This window comes from Trachemys scripta, chromosome 1 (assembly GCF_013100865.1).
Source record: "Trachemys scripta elegans isolate TJP31775 chromosome 1, CAS_Tse_1.0, whole genome shotgun sequence".
Classification (NCBI taxonomy): domain Eukaryota; kingdom Metazoa; phylum Chordata; order Testudines; family Emydidae; genus Trachemys; species Trachemys scripta.
The window spans coordinates 60900057-60927162 of record NC_048298.1 but is presented as its reverse complement, the minus strand read 5'-3'; the positions used below and the strand labels follow the sequence as shown (position 1 = coordinate 60927162).

The following is a 27106-nucleotide window of genomic DNA, read 5'->3' as shown; positions in this document are numbered from 1 at the left end:
CCAGCCCAGGAGCAGGGAAAGAACTACATTTCCCAGCATTCCCTTGGCCACTACCAACAGGAAGGAGGGGGAGGGAGTGAGGAAGCTGAAACCTCACTCTGCAGCCTGCTTTGAATAGAGAGCTGCACTGTGAAGGGTAGGGATACCATACTTTAACATTCAAAAAATAGGACACTCCATGGGGAGGGAGGGTAGCCCCCACCCTGCCACCATCCACTCCCTCCGACTGCCCCCCACAGAAACCCTAACCCATCCAACCCCCTTGCTCCCTGTGCCCTGATCATCCCCTCCCGGGACCCCTGCCCCAGCTGCCCCCCAGGACTCCATCCCCTATCTAAGCCCCACTGGTCCTTGTCCCCTGATTGCCCCCTCCTGAGACCCTCTCCCAACTTCCCCCCTAGGACTCCACCCCCTACCTGTCCCCTGACAAACCCCTGGGACTCCCATGACTATCCAACTGCTGCCTGTTCCCTGACTGCCCCCCTCAGCCCCTGACCCATCTAATCCCCCCTTCTCCCTGTCCCTTGACTGCCCCCCCGAACCTCCGCCCCATCCAACCCCCCCTGCTCCCTGTCCCTTGACTGCCCCCCCAAACCCACTACCCCTTCTCCAACCCCCCAACCCCCTTACCGTGCCACACAGACCAGCGTGTCTGGCTTCGCGCAGCACCAGACACACTGCCGCATACATGCTGCCGTGCTACCCTGCGGAGCCACAGCCCCTCCCCCCCCCCAGCACCTGCCTTCCAGATTTGAACACCTCAAAATTCAGGAGTGCTCAAGCCCAGTTTGGGCAGCTGTTACTTCATTTTTCCCAAATCAAATATACTGATCCACTGTAACTTGCTGTAGAAAAAGTAGGATAAAATTGAGCAAGAAATGCTTCCCAGAGGTTATTAGGACTGGAATTGCTATTTTCAACAGCCATTGCCTTTTGTTTATTTAAAAGGAAGACAGTGATATTGCATTGGCAAATTCCCCATAGAAAGAGTGGAACAAAAGAATAATAAAGGCACCTCAACTTTTCCTCATTTATGGAGGACAGTCTTATAATATGCATCCAGATATCCTCCAATCACACAAGCTGAAAATTGTTCCACTTTACTGTAGTTCTGTAACCATATGGGAACCAATCCTGTCTGTGTTCTGTGCACATCTAAAATTCCTGCTGAATGACCCGCCCTGGGAGCGAGTTACCAGTGACCCAGGGCTGCGGCGGCAGGATGGTGCAGTGGGGGGTGGGGGAGAACCCAGGGCTGGGGCAGCAGGGGGGTGCGGTGAGGAGCCCAGGGCTGGGACAGGGGGCAGCCAAAATTTTTTTTGCTTGGGGCGGCAAAAAACCTAGAGCCGGCCCTGATCATATCCTCTCTAACCTGGATTACAAACTCATTAGACCAGGGAGAGTTTCTTTGTTGCCCTTGAGGAATTCTCAAGCCTATGGGGCTATTTATATACAAAAGTTAAACAAGAACATGATAATTGCTGGCAAAATATTCATTTTTCCTGCCCACAACTATATAGTCTCTAAAACAACGAAACCCTGAGTTAAAGCTGAAAATCCATCTTTAAATTATCCTAGCGTTTCCCAAGCTCAGAGGAAGGGGCAAGCTACCTCAGTCAGGGTGGTGTGGAGCATGGAAGTGGAACAATGTGGGCTAAGAAAGTTCTGAGATCCCAAAACTACCCCAGGCTTGCCCTGCAAACATGCTACTGCAGCAGTTCCCAAACTATGGGGTTGCAGCAGTCCCTAATGTGCAGAGGATGTCATTTTGCTCCGCACAGTGTAATCTAGCACGTATGATGATCATGCACCATGTCCTTGCACGCAGGATGACATTTTGTAGAGCAAAATGGCATCCTCTGCAGAGTGACCTTATACACACCGTCACATTGTGTGGAGAACACCATTTTAAAGAGCAAAACGGCATCCTCCGTGCAGCATGGTCTCACACGTACGGTGTGTGCAAGGTCACGTTGTGCAGAGGATGTAATTTTGCTCTTCTGGAATCCCAGCAGAAAATACTTCATTAAAATGGGATTGCGCCAGTAAAAAGTTTGGGAACCCCATGTGATTGGGTGGGTTCTTAAAAGTCATCATTGCATTGCCACTCTGCTCCCACTGGGATCTGTAATGCAACAGACAGTGGAAGTGGCTCTTTGTTTGCAAGGATGGGAGCACAGGTCCCTGCCCATCATCCCAAGGAGCTTCTCTTCTCTCACAGCACGGTGCTCAGCCACTAAGCACGGGCCACTCAGTACCACCAAGGGACTTCCCACCAGATGAAGCATGTAACAGAGCCTTCTAGTCAGTCAGAGAATGAGGAGAGGACAAAAACCCAAGAAAACAAATGCAGAAAAAGAATGCAAAGGAAAAGGAACAGAGACAAAGAAAAAGATATAAGAGATGAATACACAGAAAATGAGAGGCCCTGGCAACAATGCCTGGACATAGCATTGGAGGAATCAAGACTGCCTGTCCAACAATTTCTTGCAGAGGTCCAACTGAAAAAAAGAGGGGTGGACACCAATGACTTAACATGATATGCCTATATTGTGTAGCTCATGTGGAAAGCATTCCCTGTTGGTTACTGCTCTAATATGGGGCAGAGAAGAGAATGCTAAGGAAGGAATTTCAGCCTTTTATACACATTCCTGATTTTTGCAAGTATAAGGTATAATATGAATGTTACTCAAACCAACCAATTTTATGAATACATTTCATTCCCTCTTTGATACTAAAGAATGAACAAATAATATTGAACAAAACCTTTTACATTGCACATATACAAATGTACAATATTTAAACAATTATGGATTTAAATACATTATTTTCCTAAGTGACCAAAATATCTGAGTAAATTTCCATTCAGGCACCTTTACAAAGGTGATTTTTTACCTCAAATAGTGTGTCTTCCTCCTTTAGAGACATCACATAGATATGACAACAACATACCATGTCAGGTTATAACAGGGTGCTATTATGATGTCGCTAGGATATACACAATAAACATCTTGAAGAAAAGTACCGAGTCTCTATAAGTGACAACTATAAGCACCATTTTCATGTTAAGTATATATACATACATTAACATACTATTTACTATGGCGCTTACATAGTACTTTTCCATCTTCAACAGTCTATGCAAGCATTAGCTGAGTAATTCTCTACATCCTGGCAAACTAATGAACTAGCAACATGAAAAATTGTATTTCAGATAAAAACAGTATTCTGATTATAGACACATAAAATTTCATTTCTTTAAATCTTCAAAAAACAGTGAATTTGCTTTTCTCTCTCTCTCTCTCTTTTTTAAAATACTGTCTGGAGAGGGGACAAAAGCACATGTATCTGAGACCTTGTATGACAAATTTAAGCTCAGAGTAAGTAAGTTATAAATCCCACAAAACAGGGATTTATAATGAAAACACTGACAGGCACTTAACCATAGGAGTATTAGTGGGTGTTGCTAGAATTAGTATATATTATCTTTCTCATCAATATTTTTTTTTCAAACCACATGAAGAGACATCTGCTATATTACATCCTTGGTAACACACTAAGAGAAACTATGGAAAAGTTACAGCATATATGAAAATAATATGTACACATATACACACACAACATAAATACATTTAGTAATATTTAAGTTACACAGTATATACACAATCTGTATAAAATCTAATCGTGATTACAATTTTGGTGGATGCGTAGGCAGGAGAGGGGGGACATGGTTGACTCAAGTTTTCAGAACTTCCGTTGTAAAAGCCAGGTTTTGCAAAAACTATGTGTGAGAGTTAATTTAACTGACATGAGTAGTCGCAGAGTTCACGTGGTTTATACACATGAATTACTCATGTTTGCAAGAGCTGCCCCTACATGTAATCCTTTACGTTAATTGATTACTGCAAACAGTCCAATTTTGAATTTTGATATTGTAACTATTCATTATATATTCAGTATATTTTACTTACATTTCCAATTTAAAATTGAGATTTAATAAAAGGTGTTATGAAAAAAAAACTTACTACATATATTTGTTTAATAAAAGAGACTTACACCATATGCCCAGCACCCTTTCATATAGATGTATTGTAATACAACAACCATATCCTAGAAAAATGGTTTGCCAGTACTCTTAATCATTCTAATAATTAAACACTGCACAACAATTTAATCATCATTTAAGTCTTTATTATTTCATATACCTATTAGAAAATGTGCACGTAAGCATACCCAAACTCTCTAGACTTTTGTATCATTATTTTTACTTAATTGTTACAAATACTGTAATCTTTCTTGATCTACAATAGCAGAAAAACAGATTTCTATCTCATGCAAAAAAATGTGATGCAAGCAGCACAACATTCAAAGTGTTAAAAAAAGAAAGGACACTTTTTAAAAGGAATGAGAGCCCATAATAATTCAAAGACACAGCAAAGCAAAGTAAGGTTTTTCTTTATAACTTGGTGGTCTGCTACAGAAAACATATGTATATGGAATATGCATAATTGCTGTTTGTATCCATTACTTGCTGGTATGCATTAAAGTAGCCAAAGGAAAATTTGTTCTTATCTTAAAAGATTTCAAAACAGATCTATTTCATTATGAACCCAATCCTGAGAGATGCTGACTACCTCCTACATTTCAATGGACATGGAGTGCACTGGATCAGGGCCAAACAGGGTCAGTTTATTCTAAATCATGTGAAAGTATAATAGAGTTGCAATTGTTACTGGAAATGAGGAAACCTCTAACATTATATGAATAAAGTTTGTGTATAAGCCCAAACTTGTGTGATTTTTCATAATGCTCATGCTTTTCTTATGATAGTTTATACACACTTTAAACTAAATTCTCAGAATGTACTATGTATGAATGATTTCTAAAGTGGAAGCTTTTCATTCTGCTCTATTTAGGCAAAAGAATATATGATTAGTGCCATCTACTGGAAATTTGGAGTACTGCGGTACATTGTAGCAAATTCTTCCCTGCTCACCACTATATGTTCGATTAAAAAAATACATTGAAATGTTTAATCCTATTATTTTGTATAGTTAGAAGGATGCATTTATACCTCAGGCATTGATATGTGGATTATAAAAATGCAAACAAACAAACCTTCCACCAAATTAAGAATAATAATGATATGAAAGGTATAGCGTTTATAACATAACTCAGTGTGTATCCATAAGACAAGAGCTACAATATACTGAAGATTTTGGGATTGGGAAGAATTACTCGAAATAAAAAGCAGATAGTTCTGAAAATTAACGCATGTACTATTCTGAAATGAAACTGAATGTATTTGTTTTGAAAAGCAAAAAAGCTTTCATTTGGTCCTAATCTATAAATGACAGTATATATGCACTCCATTTTATAGCACAAGCAAAGCTTAGGGGCAGTATATAGATGACATATTTGGACTGAAGCACTTATTCATAAAAGGCAACAGCTGATTCTGGGTATCATCCAGAAAATTAAAATGGCCATAAAAATTATATTATTGTGCCCAATCCAGCAAATATTATAAGTGTGGTACTTTACTGATGTGAGTAATCCCAGTTTACCAATTATAAGATAGTTTAACCACCACAACTGACTACAGCCTTGGTTTTATGCCTCATTTGAAAGATGGAACCTATGTCAGCACACTGCTCCCTAAAATCATTTGGTGGCATTGGTTCATTAAGTGACTCATGTGAAATTATACCTCCTAAACCACTTCTTGTACCACCTGGATTTTCTGTGAAAGTTTCTATCCAACTAAAAGTAGACCTAATTCTGCTTATCTTGAGACCGGATGTGCTCACAGCACAAAGGGATACAGTAGTACATTATACATTTTGTGCAGAATATGATGGGGGGAGGGCAAAAAAATAATTTTCATAAAATGCTTGTACTTCCAAAGAAAACAGGGCACTTCTCTGTCTCTGAAGGTAAACTCAAGATCCAGTTGGGCTGTGGCATTTATGCAAATGTTGCTTCTAGGACTTATTCTTGCATTTATATGATGCATCCTTCACCATTTAGTTCTGTTCCCCACCTCTACTACACATAAACAAATTGAATACAAAATTGGTCAACATTAATTTATAAATGTCTAGGAAATTCAGTTTCCTCTTAGAACACATGAAATATGCAGTTATACATTATTCTGCTATCAGTGGATGAATTTTGTTTTATAATATACATCTATAAAGTAGTCAGTGTAACTGATCTGTTAAAGTTTTGGTAGCTATGGATCATACAAACAGAAATAAATTGCAGAGCTATAAAAGTTATAATAAAACATGTGATATTGATTATGTCAGTGACACAGGTGACAAAATGGTTAATGCGATGCTTCATGAGCAGGTATGCACTAGAAATACTTCTGTCAGATTCTGTTCCTAACAGACCAGCTTTGAGATCTGCTTGTTAGAATAGGCACAAAATGAACAGGAAAGCTGTAAATGCCTCATTTTAAGGCAGGTCTCACCAGTGTGAGCTCACATCAAAGGTGCATAATAAGTTAGGAAATTTGCTTGTCCTCTGTTTTTAGGATTTGAAGCCTGGGTCAGCAGCACATATAATTGGAAGCAAAGATCGGGCTGACACAATGGGGTTTGTCGTCTCCTTATCAAGGTTCATTTGTAACTCCTGTTTAAGTTAATAGGAGTTATGGAAAGGAAAATAGACCCCTATGCCACAAAACTGGGGCTCAGTTTTGATAGTTCAAAAAAAATTATAATCAGCTCTAGAAAAATCAATTAAACTTAAATGTTGTGTCCTATCATGAAAGCGTTTATGACACTCCTTCCATAGATCAGAGGGGTAGCCGTGTTAGTCTGGATCTGTAAAAAGCAACAAAGAGTCCTGTGGCACCTTATAGACTAACCGATGTATTGGAGCATGAGCTTTCGTGGGTGAATGCCCACTTCGTCAGGCACATCATGTCATGCTAGTTAGTCTATAAGGTGCCACAGGACTCTTTGTTGCTCCTTCCATATACTATATGCTGATCTGAAATGATATTAGCAAATCACAATGATGCTTTAATTGTTGTATTTTGTGCCTATATCCAGTGGCGATGGGTACATAACAAATGCCCAAATTGGAACGTTACTTGGGATTTCAATCAGTGATTATTTACAGTTGCCTCTTAGTTTTTATTTTGACTTCTTAAAAAAATAATTCCAGATAGCCTTTGAATTCTAAAAATTAATCCACTAAAGTTGTCATTTCCTGTCAAATAGTCAGATCTGGTATCTTATAAAGATATTACATATGTTACTGTTTAAATGCCGATATTAAACATTTAGACTAAGGTCCTGCAGTCAGATTCACATGGATGGGCCCTTATGCCCCAACGGCCGCCTTTGCAAATCCAAATTCAGGAGTGGGGCATTACACATGAAGTGTGGTTATTCCTCTCTGCATTTTTTTTAAAGGTGTATGTTTTTTCTAAAAAAGAGCAGCCGCGATGGAGCATTTTTGTTTGATTGAACTATAGTATCACATAAATAAAGTACACATTGTGAGGGGAAGAAAATTACATTACAGCTCACATCACTTCCTGCATGAACCTTTGTGTGCACTATTAATAAAAGTAAATTTACAATAAAAATTTCACACACACAAAGGAATAAATGCTGAAAAAGATTTAAACGCACTTGAACAGTATGTTGAAAACATTTTCCTAAGACACTTATTAAATAATAATATTTCATATATTAAATGCTGCTAAGCAATTTCTTATTAAAACCGTGTGCAATATGTAATACAACTGTGATTTTCAGGCTAACTGCATAGTCTGTGTCAGGGGACAGGAAGATGCTATCAAATTTGAGATATGATATCATATTGGGCAAGGAAGCTGGACAATGTTTCCAAAGCATTCTAAAATCTGGGCTATGAATACACTAAAAGCAAAGCAGTGATTTATCACAAACTTCCGGCTTCAACAGAGAACTCTAATAAATTACAGCTAAATTTAGTAAACCATAGTGTATCATTTCCTGCAGCAGAGACACCCATTCCTAAAAGGGCCCTCAATATGCATGACACAACAAGCAGCACCCATTCAACCTGAGGGAAGCCCACAGGCTCGCAGGGCCACTGGCTGGCTCTTTGTCATCAAATGCAGCAGGTTGAATGCAGACATCACTGTGATATCCTCACCAACAAAACCAGAGGCAAAGAACAGGGGCAAGAGCTGAGTAGGGGGAAAAAAAAAAGATGAAAACATCAAAAATGTTAGATACATTCATAGCAAAACTGATGGTTATGATTCTATCTGAAAAGAAAACATAAGACTAAGAAATTCTGAATGCACATTTATTAGCTGGTTTAGCCCCTTTTTGCCTTCTGCTTTAAGCTTGTTTACATTTGTTAATTAGAATACATAGCATACAATGCTGCAGCTCTTTATGTTACCAGGCAGGGGGGAAATCTTAATGTCGTGCAATGCAGGGCAACCCAAATTTGCAATTAAAAATTTACTGAAAACACATGTCTATGTGGTGAACGCTGCAAACCAACCATTATGAAAAACTGTTCAGTTGGCTGGTTGGTTAAACAAAGCCAAACTTTATTTTAACAAAAAACTTTCCAGTTATCAGGAAAAATAATGGGAAAATCATTTCTTTAAATAAAGATAATTTATATCTTAAATTCTCCAAGGGATACATTTAAGCAATTTTCCAGCTGGCACTAATATAGAAGAGAGGGATATGGCAGTGGGGATTTTTTATTTTGTAAGATGCAACATGTGTCTATGGTGATGGTTTTGTTTACCTCACAATAGGAAGGATGAAATGCAGCTGCCTCACAGGATAGCCATTCATAGCTGCAGTCTGCTTCAGAAGATTATTGCAGTAACTGACACTGGGGACTCAAACCTACCCCCACTGAAGTCAATCGTGAAGTTCTCATTGATTTCAGTGGGAGCAGGATTAGGCCCCATAGGGTTAATGATTTGAATAACAATGCACCCCTCTCAACCTCTTCCAAGACACGTTTTTTTAAAATGGTTACAGAATGGAAATGCCCAGAAATGTACTCAGGAATGATTTTCTCTTGTACATTTCCTGAACCAGAAGAGAAGTCTGTGCATGGTCTCTTCTGACCCCTGAAGAACAAACACGTAACAAACAGTAATATATATTATCACATCACTCTGGAGTGTATCTGACAGAAATCTGCTTGTATTAACATGCCTGAACTCTGACTTCTCCAAACTAAACTCACTACAAAACCAAAACATTTTTATGTTACTAAATGGAGACAAAAGAGAGAAGGAAGGTAAGTGCCACACAACGAACAGCTCGAAAGAACCATTAAACATAAATAAACATGTCATTTTCACGAGTGACTGCAGAACTGGTTAAAAAAAAATCCTCCAGAGCAGACTACTGACTAATAAAAGATCAAAGATCTATACATAATAAACAGTACAAATAAAAATGTATTTTTTTCTAGTGACCTTCACTGTGAGAAGTAAAGTGTGCAGTGAAAATGTAATTACCTAGCAAAGCTGCAGTCTTATTGTGCTCCCGCAACTGATCATAAAACGTCTTCCTATTCTGTTTCATCAACTGCAGTACCAGGCAGCCTGTGCGCCTACCAATCGCAGCCATCTGGCTTGTGTCAAAGCCTGTGAGTCAGGCAGCTACAGTGCAACAGGAAGAAAGGCAGTGATGTCACTCTGCAGGTCAGGCAAAGAACAAAGATGTATTCTACAATTAAAAAGCTGGGTGCCCCAAGAGTAGGGGTCTCCAACATGCTCTTACTGGATAACTTATAGTTAATACTGTTTTTACTATTATCTAAATAGGAGAGCACCATCTAGTGGTTATGGTTGCAAAAGGCTCTTTTAGGAAAAAATCATTCAGTTAGCAAAGACATAGCTGCGTTGCTAAGGTTAGATAATGGACTCTGAAAGTGTTAAAAAGAACTTTATACAGCAAGATGGACAAAAGGTATGGCTTGCTTTCAGTCAGTGATCTTATGCCCCTATACAGCAATTGTATCTATTACAGGACACAGTCACACAAGTAAGGTGAAATGTTTAATATTTGCCAAGTTTTAGTGCTAAGGCTGAAATACTTCCTTGGACTCTCGTGAATGAATTTGGAAGTAGGAGGGAGGGAGTGAAAAGGAGAACACCATCTCTGCAGTGATTTCAAGTGTAAATTAATCAGAATTTTGTTACTTCTGAGAGATCACTGGTCTTCCCAGGCCACACCCCCACAGATGTGGTCAGTGGAGACACAAGAGCTGAAGCCCCCATTAGTATAAAGGGGGCTGTTGGCAGAGCATTCTCCATTTGATCACTGATTGGTTTCTCATTAGAATAATGTATATTGCAAATGTATACTAATTTAACAGATGCACTCCTTAGGGCCATAAGATACCATTGATTTGCATGCAGAATTTGTCAATGAAGTCAACTGGCTTCTGTAAAAACCGATTGCATAATATCGCCTTTCAGTTTTGTAAACTCCTCAGGGCAGAGACTGTGTCCACCTGCGTGGATGTGAACAGCATCTAGCAAACTGTGGGTGCTACCACAATACAAACTGTAATTCAAAGAATAAGACTAGTATCTAGTTCCTAATGTCTGCATTTACATCATTCAAATCCCAGTCCTGTGCTCATTTCTCAAGCAAAACTGCCACTAGCCTCAATGGGAACTTTGTTTCCTGTAGATATTATTTTACGTAGGCTTGGCTCATAAGAAATTCACAACATAGTACTCCTAATTTATTAAAAGTAATCTGCTGAGAAAACTCTCAGCTATTTTGGAGACCTTGGCATCAGTCAGCAATTTCTGTAGGCCAAGGTGTGATAGAAGCTACCTATACCGTGTCTGATATGTAGTTTACCAAAGATCTTCCATTGCAGCCACTTAGAAATACAACATTCTCTAACATTGTTGCACTGGGAAATAGATGATAGAAAAATAAAAAATACTCAATTTCACACTTTCTAAAAGAGCATCATTTGTGTTTTTTTACTTTTTACACTCTGTTCACTATTCTTTAGATGGATACGTCCCATTGGATGACAGAGGAGCTGGCACATTTGTTTGTGAGGGGAAAGGAGGGAGAAATGTTAGTCTCCACTCCTTATATTTTCCTCATGTTTCATTTTTCCTGTTGTGCCTTCCCTCTGCTTGCTTCATAAATTTGTTTCTTAACAACCTAAGGCTGTTTACCACTGCAGCACAAACTATTTTTTCCTCCTTTGTTACACATAAACAGGACTGCAACTCCCCAAAGCGTAAGCTGTTGAAAAGCTATTTAAAAACCCCAAAGATTTCAAACTAGACAGACCCTGATCACCTGAAAAAGCCAGTGTTCACCAAATTGTTGCTATTGGTCCCAGGTATCGATAAAGGATGTAAAGCTATAACTCTACAAAACCCAATAAAACTAAACTAGCATTCATAAAAAAATACTACAGCAGAAGGCTTTCTTCTCTCTTTTGAAGTTTAAGCGCTATTTCTATTACTTGTATTGCAGCAGTTCCTAGAAGCCTGAAGCAGCACCAGGGCCCCCCTGAGCTAGGTGTTGTGCAGACACACACAAAGCCATAATCCCTGCCACACAGAATTTACAATCTAAGCTGACAAATGACATGCAAAGGGGGATGGAGGGAAGAAGAATACAGTCAAAAGATATACAATTTTTAGCATAAGCTAATGCAAGATAAATGTGCCTAAGAAGCTGCTGTACATCCCTGCCCTGTTATTTCCAAGCAAGAGTAAGACAGCGTGTAGTTGGAAGGAGAACAGTGGTCAGTGGCGGATTAGTCACTGGGCCAACAGGGCCTGTCCCCAGCCAATTGAAGGGCCCTGGAAAAATAGGCACCCGCGTACCCTGACCCCCCTCCCTGGCATGTTTCGGCTAACGGGGAGCAGACGGAGCAGGACTGAGCAGTTTTTCCCCTGCACTCTGGAGCCTGCCTCAGCAGCTGGACACTGCCTCCTGGGTCCTAGTGCCCTCCTGTTTCCTCTACAACCCTGATGCCCGCAGGGAGGAGAGGGGACAGAGCAGAGGGGGCGGGGGGAGAAAAAGGGGAGAAGAAGGGGAGGAGGAAGAAAAGAAGATACGGGAATGGGCGGTGGGGAGCAGGAACCCAGCATGTGGCGTTCCCTGGGCAGCAGCAGCCCCAGCAGGGAGGCAACCACTGCAGCACCAGAGCAAGGACATCTCTGCAGCAGCCGATGCCAGAGTGGTTCCAGCAGCAGCTGGGGCTCCCCCGTTATGCCATCCTGTCCCCTCCCTCCCCCCTCACCCCCCCCAGCACTGGCAGCCCAGGTATTGCTGTAGATGGGAGGAGAGATCCAGTGAACCAAGGGGGACTGGCTTCAGTGTGCACGCATGTGTGGGCACACTTTGTCCCCCCAAACATAGCAGTCAAACTACACTTATGGCCCTGGGACTGGAGGAGCTCTGGCTCCCTCCTGTGGCCTCAGGGCTGGGGAAGCTCTCACTGCCCGCTGCGGCCCGGGGCCATGGTGGGGGAGGGGCAGAGCTTTCTCCGGTGTTGGGGCTGCAGTGGGGGAGTGGGGGCAGAAAGGAGCAAGGTTGCAGAGCAGCAATGTGGGGGGGGGCAGAATGGGGCTGACTGTGCGTGAAATGGGGCAGGGCAGCGGGGGAAGGGGCAGAACGGGGGGCGGAACTGCAGGCAGAAGGGGTGGGGAGGGGCTCCCCACTTGCTCTGGCCCAGGGCCCCACGAAACCTTAATCCATGTCTGATAGTGGTAACATATCTGGATATCAGTTAAATCTCTTGATCCTGTTTCTACTTTGCCATAGACTTCAACAGGTTCAGAATCAGACCTGCAACTTGGATTTCTAAAATAAGAAGTCAGGCCACTACAAGGAACTTAGGAAGAAACCACTGTTCCAGTATCTTTAATGCCAATTACCATTCTTGGGGAGAGATTTTATGCTGTGCCTCTAGACCAGTGGCTCTCAACCTTTCCAGACTACTGTACTCCTTTCAGGAGTATGATTTGACTTGCATAACCCAAGTTTCACCTCACTTAAAAACTACTTGCTTACAAAAGCAGACATAAAAATACAAAAGTGTCACAGCATGCTCTTACTGAAAAATTGCTCACTCTCTCATTTTGTCTGTATGAAATTTTAGTTTGTACTGACTTCACCAGTGCTTTTTATGTAGCCTGTTGTAAAACTAGGCAAATATCTAGATGAGTTGATGTACCCCCTGGAAGACGTCTGTATATCCCCAGGGGTATGCGTATCCGCCACTTCTCTAAGGGGTGCACAGAATGCTTAGCCCAGGGAGAGGGTAGGTAAAATGGTTTTCAGCCACCTTTGCACTCTCCCAGTCCTGGACTGTTCTGCGGCCTGAAGAGACCCCCAGCATAATGCAGGCAGCTCAGGGGGGGCCTGTTTAAGTTATAGCAGCCTCCCAGGGCTTCCCTATGGACTGCAGCACTGTGAAGAATCTCTGCAGTGCTGTGTGCTACAGCTGTACCCCTGACACACCCCTCCCACCCCAGCTATGCACTGAACACATCCCTTACACCAAGGCTTCTCTCCCAACTGGAACCAGGGTTTTAGGTAGGGTTGCCAACTTTCTACTCGCACAAAACTGAACACCCTTGCCCTGACCCACCCCTCCTCCGAGGCCACTACCCTGCCCTGTCCCTTCTCTGAGGCCCCACCTCCGATCACTCCATCCCCCCTCCCTCTGTCGCTCACTCTCCCCCACCCTCATTCAGTCGCTCATTTTCACCGGGCTGGCTCAGGGGGTTGGGGTGCGGCAGGTAGTGAGGGCTCCAGCTGGGGGTGCAGGCTCTGGTGTGGAGCTGGGGATGAGGGATTTGGGGTGCAGGAGGGTGCTCCAGGCCGGGACTGAGGGGTTTGGAGGACGGGAAGGGATCAGAGATGGGGCAAGGGGTTGGAGCGCAGGAGGGGATCAGGGATACAGGTTCCGGGCGGTGCTTACCTCAGGCGGCTCCCAGAAGCAGCGGCATGTCCCCCCTCCAGCTCCTACATGGAGGAGGTGCCAGGCAGCTCTGCACACTGCCCCATCCACTGGCGCAACCCCCACAGCTCCCATTGGCCAGGGTTCCTGTCCAACGGGAGTTGTAGAGTGGCGCTTGTGGCGGGGACAGCACACGGAGCTCCCTGGCTGCCCCTATGCCTAGGAGCTAGAGGCGGTATATGCCACTGCTTTCGGGAGCCGCGCAGAGCCGCAGGGAGCCTGCCTTAGCCCCGCTGCGCCGCCAACTGGACTTTTAATGGCCCGGTTAGCGGTGCTGACCAGTGCCGCCAGGATAGCTTTTCAACTGGGTGTTCCGGTCGAAAACCAGATACCTATCAATCCTAGTTTTAGGGCCCCTTTCACCTGGAGCAAAGGGGCATAAGCAGGGGTGTGGATCTCCCTCTTGGTGTTTGAGCAGTCTTGTTAGATTGGCTCTCATCTCCAAACACAGTGTCCATGTTCTATCTTGTTCACCATCTAAATACAGTAAATCACAAATTCCACTAGCTCCTGCATTGTCTTACTAAATCATTAGATGGGATCTGGAAACCTTTTGTTTGTATTATAAACCCAAACAATAGCTTCAGGAAAACCTTACTTTTCCGATTTTGATATGAAAAGGTGACACTACAGTGCTGTCAACTCTCACTACTTCAGTATGGTCAATTCTAAATGTTCAGAAATCATGAGTCAAGTCCCCAGAATCATGAGTATGGCTTAAAAATCATGAGACCTGTTTAAAAAAAAAATGCAGGGGTTCTGTTTTAATTTGCCTTCTAGATTTTGAGTCTTTTGGGTACAGCTGGGTAATATTTTTACAAGGTGTTAGCTCTACAACTATGAAGGCTAGAAACATATGTTTTTAAAAAAATGAGAGCTGAGACTCTCATATTATCATATGGTTCTGACAGCTGGCACTATAGGTAAAATATCAAGAATCTCGAGACTTACAACAAAATCACGAGTTGTCAATATTATAATTATCTTGTGACTCCTGCAATGTTAGGTGTTTTTCTGAAAGCCACAGCTCCTAGAATCCTGTTATTATGCAAGTATAACTCTTATAAAAAAAAATGTCTAGCCCTCACGACTGCAGGCAGTTCCTCTCTTTCTTCTACCTTTTCATTTTAAACTTTATTCTTTAGCTGTACAAAGATTACATTGAAAACTCTTGGGGAAGGTGTGTGTGTGTGTGTATATGTGTACAGTGCCAAGCATAATGAAGTCCAAATCCTTGAGCGGGTCCTTATATCACTTCTCCTGGCCCTTCCCCCTGGTTCAGTCACCTACTCAGCTACCTACGCATGAAGCCTGTTAGAACTTAGCACCTCATAGTATAGGAGCTATATGAAGGCAGCAGCTCCTCCTCTATGTTCCAGTTTTTGCAACTCACCCTTTACCTTTCCTTCCCTGTGTTCTGTGTCCCCCTTCACCCGCCTCCACCAAGCTCCAAAGAGGCCTGATTTATGTCCATGTATATTAAATTAACTGGTATTGTACAGTATGAATATGTCAGGGGCCTTCTAAGACATTGCAACAATTCCAGCGGAACAAGAAGGTTCTCATGTGAGAGAAACCCAAATAACTAGAAACATTAAGATGGTACACAAATCAATGAGTTGAAAGTGTTATGGTAGAAGCTTAACTGAGCTCAGGGAATCACAGAAGTTAGAGATGGAAAAGAGATTTTTTTTTGGAAGATCATCCACTCCACCTCACTGCCAATGCATGACTGTTCCTTACAGGACATTTACTAGTGCCTGGCCATTTCCAATTTTAAATGTCCCAAACAATGAGGTTTTCACCTCTTTCTTAGGTATCTCAAGCAATGTGGCTTCTATCTATTTCCTAGACTTTGAGTTTGTAGGCTGTTCCCATAAAGTTGAATTTCAAAAGCGTTCTGACAAATTTAAGCCCAACAACTATTTCAGAGTTTTTGTTTTGCTTCGTTTTCTAATTAAGTGCCTTAACAACTCTGTACCAAATGCTCGATGACATGATTGAGAGTGGTATTTAACGTATACAATTATTCCAGCCCTCCCTCGTGAATAATTTAAAAAGACTTTTTAGCTATTGCACAGTCCTCCCAAGTCACTCCCAATCACTCAATGGCTTACGTATGTAGAACTCTGACATGCCACAACTATCAGAAATTTGGAGGGAGCATTGGAAATTGTCTATGGAAATTCAGGTAAGTGGAAATTTTTAAGTGCGTCACATAATTTTTGAATTTTTAAATCATTATTTTGTACTTTTGGTATAAAAATGGTACTTTTAGACTAATGTATGTTTCAGCTCTTACTCCTACCATACTTGAGGCATTCAGAACATAATTGTAAAGTTACATTTCAAAAACCTTTGAAATTCACCTTTCTGAGAGGTCTTAGGCACTAGATTTTCATGTAAAAGCAGCAAAGAGTCCTGTGGCACCTTATAGACTAACAGACGTATTGGAGCATGAGCTTTTGTGAGTGAATACCCACTTCGTTGGATGCATGTCTAGATTTTCATGTGTTTGTAAAATATATCAATTGTTAATGTAAATTGCACATGTTCCAGATTTTCTATTAAAATCCCTGGCAAGAACTGCTGCTGTAAGGTATTCCAAATCATTAATAGTTAACAGCATGCACCAATATATCATTTGTAAGGTTGGTGTTCATAAAATCAAGGGGCTGCTGTACAATACATTTCAGAAACTTACATAGTCTAACATAATGGTCTTTACAGTTAAGCAAGTCCTTTAAAATATTAAATACAGGCCAGATTCTAAAACTTTTACTCACATTGAGTAGTTCCTTACTTCTTGTGTAATTCTACTGATTTCAATGGCTCTGGTAAAGTAAGAAAATATTCACTGTAATCAAAGGTGTCAGACTCCAGTTCTGTGAGGTATCTGTACATTTCCTTTCTAGATATCAGGATAACAATTCTAGTTTTGATGTAAGTGATTTCTCTGTATAATAGGAAAATTACATTTGATTTGAGGAAGTCATAAAGTGACAAAATTTGTACTTAGTTACTGAATTCAGTTAAAGCTTCTTTCTGGTAACAGCTGTAAGAGATGGGGAGTTCATGACCCTTTGCCATCTGATTCTGATATTCTTGTTTGCTAAGTTGTTCACTTTAACATCTGTCTGTGTATTCCAAAGGTCAGCTTTCTGAATTGTTGGTATGACAAAAGAAATATAAATATACCCCAGGAACAAATAAAAAATGATGTGGGAAGGGTAAGAGGAAGTTCAAAATAAACTGACTCTTTGGATTCTAGACCACTAATAAAAATGGAAAATAAAAGCACATTATCATTCCTCTTTTACAACTACTCCTGCTTCCTACCTTCAGGGAGATGCCACAGCACTGATTCCTCATTATTTTGTTACCTAACTTTGGTATACAGCACCCAGGGGCGGCACCAGGCACCAGTGCACTAAGAACGTGCCTGGGGCGGCAAGCCGCAGGGAGAGGCCTGCCGGTCGCCATGAGGGCGGCAGTCAGGCTGCCTTCGGCGGCATGCCTGCGGGAGGCCCGCCGGTCCCGTGGTTTCAGCGGCAATTCGGCAGCAGGGATGCCGAATCCGCGTTACCAGCGGACCTCCCGCAGGCATGCCGCCGAATCCGCATTACCAGCGGACCTCCCGCAGGCATGCCGCCGAATCCGCGTTACCAGCGGACCTCCCGCAGGCATGCCTAGGGTTACCATTCGTCCGGATTTACCCGGACATGTCCTCCTTTTGTGTGCTAAAAATAGCGTCCGGGGGGAATTTGTAAAGCACTCACAATGTCCGGGATTTCCCCCTCCCCCGGCAGAGCGAGCGGCTGGGAGGGCTGCAGGAAAGTCCCGGGCTGGACTCCGGAGCAGCTTCCTCCTCCCACCCCCCCCTCCCTGCATTCTGAGCCGGCCGGCAGCTCCTCCTCCTGCAGCCCGCTCCGGCAGCCCTGTGCAGGGCCAGGGACCGGGTTTTGTGTTGTGCAGGGGAGCTCAGCCATGTGTCCGGCTGGCACAGAGCCCAACACCCTGTTCTGAGCAGCAGGGTAAGGGGGGGCAGGAGAAGGGACAGGGAGGTTCTGAAGGGGGCAGTCAAGAAGGGGGGGGGGGGGGCTTTTGGAGGGGAGTGGAGAAAGTTTTGGGCAGTCAGGGTACAGGTAGGGGGTAGGGTCCTGGGGGGCAGTTGGGGGGGGGGGTCTTAGGAGGGGGCAGTTAGGGGACAAGGAACAGGGAGTCTTAGGTAGGGGGTGGGGTTCTGGAGGGCAGTTAGGAGCAGGGGTCCCAGGAGGGGGCAGTCAGGGGACAAGGAGCGGGGGGTAGGGGGCTGGGAGTTCTGGGGGGGAGCTGTCAGGGGGCAGGAGTGGGGAGAGGGATCGGAGCAGTCAGGGGACAGGGAGCAGAGGGGTTTAGATGGGTTGGGAGTTCTGGGGGGGGCTGTCAGGGGGTGGGGAGTGGTTGGATGGGGCGTGAGAGTCACAGGGGTCTGTCTGGGGGTGGGGGTGTGGATAAGGGTTGGGGCAGTCAGGGGACAAGAGGCAAGGAGGCTTAGATAGGGAGTGGAGTCCCGGGGGGCAGTTAGGGGCAGGGGTCCCAGGAGGGGGCAGTCAGGGGACAAGGAACGGGGGGAGGGTTGGGGGTTCTGGGGGGGCGGGAAGTGGGCGGGGCTAGGGCGGGGCTCCTCCCGTCCTCTTTTTTGCTTGTTGAAATATGGTAACCCTAGGCATGCCGCCGAATCCGCGTTACCAGCGGACCTCCCGCAGGCAAGCCGCCGAATCTGCGTTACCAGCGGACCTCCCGCAGGCATGCCGCCGAATCCGCGTTACCAGCGGACCTCCCGCAGGCAAGCCGCCGAATCCGCGTTACCAGCGGACCTCCCGCAGGCAAGCCGCCGAAGGCAGCCTGACTGCCGCCCTCATGGTGACCGGCAGGCCTCTCCCTGCGGCTTGCCGCCCCAGGCACGTTCTGACTGCCGTGCTTGGGGTGGCAAAATACATAGAGCCGCCCCTGACAACACCATAGCTAAGACGCTGCACTTCTCTAAAGAATTTTACAGTCTAAACTGCCAGTTCCCAAACTGTGGATCACATATCACTTGCTAGTGGTTCAAGGAGGGCTTAGATGATGTATTAGGCATGGCAAAACCACAGCCTGTGAGCCGCATGCAGCTCTTTTACAGCTACGTTGTGGCTCACGGAGGCTCCCCCCCATGTTCTTTCCCATTCTCCACCAGAATGGGGGCTAGGGGGCTTTAGGCTTCCGCCCTGAAGCCAAGTGATGGGGCGAGGAGCTTCTGCCCTGTAGGGAGGGAGGTCTCAGGGCTTTAGTCCCGTATCCCAGCAGGCACTGCCCTGCGAGGCAGGTTGTGCGTGTCTTGCGGCTCTCGAACTTCTGTAGATTATTGTATGCGGCTCAGAGGGTCAGTAAGTTTGGCCACCCCTGCTATATACGTTGGGCTGCCTTCTCCTCCTTGTTTTAACCTATAGTGAAGGCTCTTGCCTGAAGGCCTGAAAAAAGGATGGAAACAAGAAGCAGGAGCTAATCTAGCTGCTTCTAGTAGAGGCCACTGCTAAAAGAGGAGAGGAAACAGAGCACTGCACTCTGCAACCAGAGTCAATTGTTGGGGACTGGAACTGGAACCAGCAACAGAGAGTTATCCAGGGGAGGTCTACTCACCCTAGCCCAGGGGTGAAAGTAACTTAAAGGACTTACTGGTTTGCCAGAGTCCTGGGCGGGGGCATGGCTTCAACTGGAAGAGGTGGGGCCTTTCAAGATTTAAAGGCCCTGGGGCTGTGGCTGGGAGCCCCAGGGCCTTTAAATCATCCCGGAGCTACCAGCTGCAGAGGCGGCTGGAAGCCCTGGGGCTCAAGGGCAAATTAAAGGGCCCGGGACTCCGGCCGCCACAGAGCTTCAGGCCCTTTAAATCACCGCAGGAGCCCTGCCGCTGCGGGGAGCCCCGGGCCCTTTAAAGCGCTGCCAGAGCCCTGCTGCCACTGCCCCGGGGTAGCGGCGGCAGGGCTCTGGTGGGGATTTAAAGGGCCTGCGGTTCCCTGCAGTGGCAGGAGCACCGGGCCCTTTAAATCCCCCCCGAGCCCGGCTGCAGGAGCCCCGGGGCTCCGGCAGTGATTTAAAGGGCCAGAGGTTCTGGCCGCTGCGGGGAGCCCTGGGCCCTTTAAAGCGCCACCGGAGCTCCAGCAGCGGGGCTCGGGCAGCGCTTTAAAGGGCCCGGGGCTCCCCACAGGGGCCGGAGCTCTGGGCCCTTTAAATACCTGCCCGAGCCTGGCTGCCGGAGATCCGGCTGGAGCCCTGGGCCTTTTAAATCACCGCTGGAGAAGCCAGTCCAGTCCGGCACAGCGTACCGGCTCTTGCCGGTATGCCGTACCGGACTGGACTGGTTTACTTTCACCTCTGCCCCAGCCCCGGCCAGAGCTCTTAACTGCAACAGCTTGAGTGTAATATGGGATGAGTTCAGAAGCTGGGAGCAACACAGCCTTTGGGGCTGGGAGTTTGTTTATAACAGAGGCAGGTGATTAGGATAACAAAAGGCTTGTCATTAAAGTAAATGAATGATCCTTAGATGATCCTGAAAGCACTGCCAGGGACTTCAGTTAAAAGACAGGAAACAAAGGGTAGGAATAAAAGGTGAGAGTGGAGACAGGTAAACAGTGATGTCCATCAGGGGTCTGTACTGGGACCAGTCCTATTCAGCTCCTATAGAGCTCTGTTATATTTTTGTTTTCCCAAACTTGGCAGCGTACCAACATATAGCACATTCCTTTTATGGCAGTAAGTTTATAACTGCAACAGACTTAAATAGACTTTTTTTTAAAGTTACAATCCTTTCAACATCTTGAGAAATATCCCTAATCTTTTCCATTCCAGGACTGACCTTCATAGTGCACCAGCAAAGATTAAATGGCTTCTGGTGCTCAAAGGACATGATGCATGTATTCTGAAAGCACACTTTTAATTTAATAATTCCTACTGGCTAGCTTGCTAGCCTGCCATTTTGTTCACTGATTAAGGATGGAATTTCTATCCTGCTCTTCAGAAATGACTTCATATTTTATCTTCTGAGAAAACAGACCAGTTCTGAAGTTTCACCCCGTGAGTGACGATTAAACAGATGTATTTATTTTTTGAGACTCTATTGTGGTATATGTTGTTTGTCTAAAGAGTGGTACACGGTATGTATGTAAAATGGTGATGTGTGTCAAGTGAAACATGTTGTATAATAAACCACAGTAAAGAACGATATGTAATAAAATTCTCATACTTTAATTACCACTCATAAAAATGTTTTAAAATGACCTGGTTAGAAGACCAGTGAGGCCCCATTCTTGTCAATTCTCCCATTGTGACAAGGACTGCCATAAGGTTTGACACAATCCTGTGAAGTAGCATTTTTGTCCCCCTTTTACAAGTGGGCAAACAGCCCAGCACAGTGACATTAAGTGATTTGCCAAAACAGCGGCAGAGCTGAAATTAAAACTCAAGAGTTCATTGTTCCCAGTCCTAAACTCTGTACAAGATTACGGCACTGCTGCCTTCTGCTGTACTCCGTGTACTCTGGAAAAAGTACTAAACTCTTTAACAGGTTAATTAAGCATTATATCTCATTTGGAGCACTTTGACAGCTCCAAAAGGCCCCAGTTGGGATCTCAGCCACATTGTGCTAGGCATTATGTGAGTGAGGAATTATTTTCATTAATGACTAGCACTAGGATTTGCAAAGGAGCCTAAGGAAGTAGGCCAACTTTTACCCAACATCACTGGGACCTAAATGGGACTTTTAAGTTCAAGTCTGGAGGAAGTACACTGCTTTGAAAGAATACTCTTGAATGTTTGTGTTGCTTTTGTCTAAAATAAATGAGTATGTGACAGCTTACTATGGAAGCTAATTTACAGCTTGCTGAACGTGTGCAGATATCCCTAGGTGGCTGAGCAATATGCAGAGCTGCCCATGCAGATGCTTTATTTTAATAAAATATGCATCAATAAGGCAGTCAGTCACTTTTCATGACCCCCTTTGTGATGCACTGCAGGACAACCAAGAGAAGACAAAATTGAAGGAAGAAACACAGAAGGAAGAAAAAATTAATACTTTGATAGGACCAGCTCCTCAAATGCATCAAAGCGTTCCTCAGCCAGGCTGAGAACACAGATGGATTCACACCACCTTTCCACCCTCAGATCCTGGGGGCTGCTCGAACCAAACTTGTGCCCAGGACTAGCATCTCCCAAAGAGCCCCAGCCCCAGCCTAGATTGTCCCAACACACCACAGAACATCCTCTATGCAGAATCAGTTACCACTGCTATATCATGGTGCCTTTGGGAAACTTCTAACAAATAATCATTAGGTATATAGCCAGAAGAGACTTGGGATATATTTTTATTAATACTTTATAAATTAAAATAATTGATTTTAAACAAAATGTGATACATCTTAATACATTAAATGATCATGCCCTCCAATGGAGAAGCTGATTTTCCTAGAGACACCATGCCACACATCTATATATCAGTAATCAGTCCTATGTAATTTCATTCGGTACCTGATTCTTTAACATAATCACTATTTTCTTTTAGCTTCATATTATCTCCTTGTTCTTCTGCAGTTTGCTACTTTTTTAAAATTTAGAATAGATAACAAGTATATTTAAAATTCTCAGTCACAACCATGAACCAGTGTGACCCAAGCACCCTGCATTCACACCACACACACTACTACAATGATACTTCAATAAAATATGCCCTGTGAGGTACCATATGAAAGCTAATAGCATGCTGGTTATTAATGCATGTGTTAATGTTTGATATGAAGTTATGATTTCCCTGTTTATGATGTTACTAAAACATGTTTAAGACCACACAGACTAACCTACATATAGGCAATAAGCAGGTCTGTCCTAGACAAAGGAATGTGGGCTTCCCTCAATTTACATATGAGCCATAAACAAAACTGTCGAGCTAAACCAGCAAGGGTTATCCTGAGCCTGAACTCAAGAGACAGAAAATTAACATGGCTCCTTTTCCCCAGAGACACACGGGAGACTGAATCCCCAGGATGCCTTCCTGACTTGTAAGACTAAGACATCCCTTTGGGGATACAAGGACATAGGTGATGGAACTAGGGGTGCTGAGGGGGCTGCCACACCCCCTGCCTTGAAGTAGTAATAACAACCCAAATACATGGTTTCCGCCTGCAGCACCCTCACTGTAAAAAATTGTTCCACTCCCACTGTATAAGGAACAAGAGACTCCATCTTTATCTTTCACCTAAGGAGACAAAGGAACCATCCAATTTGATCTCTTTGATGCGTCCTGGCCAAGCTGGCCAGCAAAAAGCTAAAAAGGAGACTAGGGGTGAGAGTAACCATTTTGAACAAACACTGTAACTTGCTAAACTAAGTTTAGATATGTGTTTTCACTTTTATTTGCTTATAACCATCTCTACCTTTATTTCTTTTACTTGGTATCACTTCATCCATGCTCTTTTGTTAATAAACTTGTTTTAGTTTTACTATAAACAAATCCAGTGCTGTTTTTGAGGGGGAAGGATGTATTTACCCCAATTAAACTAACAAACTGTGATGTACTGACTCCTTAACAGAGCAACAAACAATATCTTCTGTGAATGCACAGTGGTAGGGGCTGTGCATTGAAGAGAAACATCTCTGAGGAACTCAGGGGCTGGAGTTTACTGGCTGTTACCTGCTAGGTGAGGTTTGGGCTCGAGAACTTTGAGGAATTTGCTGGTGAGAAGACAGACTGGTGTGGCAGGAAGCCGTCACACAGTCTGCCAGCAAAACACATGCTTGCTGAGGCAGAGGGGTAACACAGCAGCTCACAGCTCAGGTTCTCCTGCAGCATGTTATAACCAGAAATCAGCACCATTTCAAATTTAGCAAAAAAGCTTATTATTTGAAATAGTTTTTGGTAAAATACTGTAATGACTTCTCCATTAGTTCATTGATTACTTTAGTACGGAGTATCATTTGAGAATCACTAGATTCCTTTTTTAATTTTTTTTTTTTTTTTTTTTTTTTTTTTTTTTTAATACCTCAGCTATTCCAAAGTTTTTTAGGTTAAAAGGATCAAAATCACCAGATTCTTTCTCAGGCACTCTCCTTACATGGAAATTTTCTACCAGGTTTATTTTTTTTTTAAACTATCAATACTACTTACTGCCACAACCTTTAAGTAAAGTTATGTAATTAATAGTGTTCTAACTTTTCTTTAAAACAATATTTAAAAACGTTAAGCACACAAGAAAAGCCTGTGCATCCAGCCACTGAAGCAAAATATTTCTTTAAAAATGCAACGATTACCATGCTATTGCTCTGTGCCTGCACCTAAAGTAACCTTGTGAGTGTGCAAGTTAATTAGTTTTTGTATGCCAGCATTTATCTTTTTTTTTTTTTTAATAGTCTAGTCTAAAGAAGATATACCAAACACTGCACCCACAACCTGAAAAGTACTGTTAACGTGCCATAACTCTAGAATTAATCTTTTAAAAAAGCAGCGTATGCATTGTAACAAAGCTATTAAGCCACTGATACATCTTTATATACAGAACAGAACATAGAAAATTCTATAAAGTGCAACATAAGCTAACTAGTGTCATTTGATTTACAGATTTTTTTCCCCCTTTTAAATAAGCAAACTTTTGAAAACATACTAAAATGTCTGGTAATATATAAAAACTGGGTTAATTCTCAATGTTCACACCTCCTTTGAAGCTATATTTGTTACAGAGTGTTCATACTGAATGCTAGTGACTGAATAATATGAGAGCGGGAAAAAACCTAGTTCAAATACTATAAACTTGAATGATTACCAACTAAATAGTGTGAAACTACCATCACTAAATGAGAGTTTTTCAAAACTGAAGCTTTCCAAATCTTAGACATATTCAAGAGAATGATTTATGAAGAACCATAATCTTAGAACATATGCCAATACAGTGAAACCTCAGAGAGTTACAAACTCCTAGGGAATGGAGGTTGTTCGTAACTCTGAACAAAACATTATGGTTGTTCTTTCAAAAGTTTACAACTGAACACTGACTTAAATACAACTTTGAAACTTAACTATGCAGAAAAAAATGCTGCTTTTAACCATCTTAATTTAAATGAAACAAGCTCACAGTTTCCTTACCTTGTCAAATCTTTTTTTTTTTTTTTTTAAACTGTCCATTTTTTTTAGTAGTTTACATTTAGCACAGTACTGTACTGTATTTGCTTCCCCCCCGCCCCTCCCTGCTGCTGCCTGACTGCATACTTCCAGTTCCAAATGAGGCATGTAGTTGAACGGTCAGTTCATAAATCTGGTGTTCGTAACTCTGAGGTTCTACTGTATACAGTATTATGAGTAAAAAGTATATGCAATCAGGAGACAAAGTATTCAAGTTAGATTGCAAATTTTAAAAAAAGTAAGTCTCATCTTTCTCCTCCTTAAAATATGCTACCCTTTAAAAAAAGTGTAGGTAAAATTAATGCTCACGAAAGCATTAATGATTTTTTAGCAGCATTGGCTAAAGCTAAGTACCACTAGTATGTAGTAAGCAAGCAGTTTTGACAATGTATCTCAAACCTGATGTGTAACAGGCCGTCAATCATAGAAAACTTGTTTTGTTTTGCTGGCTTTAGTGAGTAGTAACTTTTTGCTTTTGGGGTCAGCAGGGAGTTACAAAGCTGTTTTCACGTGTACATAGAACAAAGTTTAATATAATTTATAAATATAAATTGACTTGCTGCTGACTTCAAGCTGTGCTAATACAGCCAGTAGACATTGATCCAGAAGTGGTGGACCATGGACAGGATGCGTAGGAGGCCAGAGGGGAAAGGACCAGGAGGGTCACTGGAGGCATGAACACTGAACCAAGGGCAGAAGGGAAGGGGTCTGGGAGAGACATGGAAGGGTACTAGGGGGCCACAAATCCTGGTCTCAAAGCCAGTAGAAGAGTCAGAAAGAGGAGTTGCATGGACTGGGGCAGGAGATTGGCATGGTACAGAGGTGAGGAATGACTTTTCAATATAGGTGGTAGTGGTGTTCTGGGTGGGGGAGGTTGTTTATTTTTTAAACATGTAGAATTTTTTTTTAAAGAAAGCAATTTTGGGGGTGCTATTCAGAGTCAACTGAAACACACTTTCAGCCTTAGCTTTGTCTCTTGCATACCCCAAGTGTTACCTCACTTTACAACTACTTGCTTACAAAATCAGACATAAAAATACAAGTCTCACAGCACACTATTACTGAGAAATTTCTCACTTTCTCATTTTTAACCTACAATTATAAAATAAATCAATTTGAATATAAATATTGTACTTTATTTCAGCATATAGTATATAGACCAGTATAAAACAAGCCATCGTCTGTATGAAATTAGTACTGACTTTGCTAGTGCTTTTTATGTAGCCTGTTGTAAAACTAGGCAAATAGCTAGATGAGTTGATGTACCCCCTGGAGCAGGGGTTCTCAACCCTTTTCTTTCTGAGCCCCCCTCACACACACACACACACACACACACACACACACACACAAACATGCTATAAAAACACCACACCCTACCTGTGCCACAACAACTGGTTTTCTGCATATAAAACCCAGGGCCGGTGTTAGCAGTAACATAGCTGGGGGGGGAGCAGGGGGAGCGGCCGCTCCCCCACTGAGCACAAGTGGCACCTTTTGAATTTTTTGGTGCCTTTTGAATTTTTACTCTGAACAGGGGGCGGACATAAAAAAAGGCGCCACCCGCTGCGGCACGTGTACTCACTGGGCGGCGCTCCGGCGGCGGGTCCTTCAATGTTCAGCGGCGGGTCCTTCAATGCCACCGAAGACATTGTGTGAAGGAGTGAAGGACCGGCCGAAGTGCCCGCTGAAGACCTGGAGCGCTGCCCGGTGAGTACAAGCACTGCAGTGGGTGGCACCTTTTTTTTATGTCCGCCCAGCCCGTTCACTCCACCTGGCTAGGCCACTGGGTGTTAGGGGTCAGCAAGCAAAGCAATTGCTCAGGGCCCCATGCCACAGAGGCTCCCATGAAGCTAAGTTTCTCATGCTTTGGGTTCAGCAGCTTCAGTCCCAGGTGATGGAGCTCAGAGCCTTGGGCTTCAG

General features: G+C 43.3%; 1 protein-coding gene across 5 annotated transcripts in view; it reads right to left on the bottom strand.

Moving 5' to 3' along the window:
• MSRB3 (methionine sulfoxide reductase B3) overlaps positions 1–27106 on the bottom strand; it is a 141539-nt gene that overhangs the window by 97770 nt on the left and 16663 nt on the right. Inside the window, exons 1-2 of one of the 5 annotated variants that reach the window (XM_034770686.1) lie at positions 16791–16838; positions 9506–9649 (exon numbers count right to left, since the gene is read on the bottom strand). The exons of 1 other annotated variant lie outside the window; for it this stretch is intronic. In XM_034770686.1, coding sequence (XP_034626577.1) covers positions 9506–9617 — 112 coding nt within the window. In that variant the 5' untranslated portion in view covers positions 9618–9649; positions 16791–16838. Of the gene's footprint in view, positions 1–8067; positions 8195–9505; positions 9650–16790; positions 16839–27106 lie in introns of those variants that run through there. 3 more of the 5 variants (XM_034770696.1, XM_034770683.1, XM_034770705.1) reach the window with 3 other exon arrangements.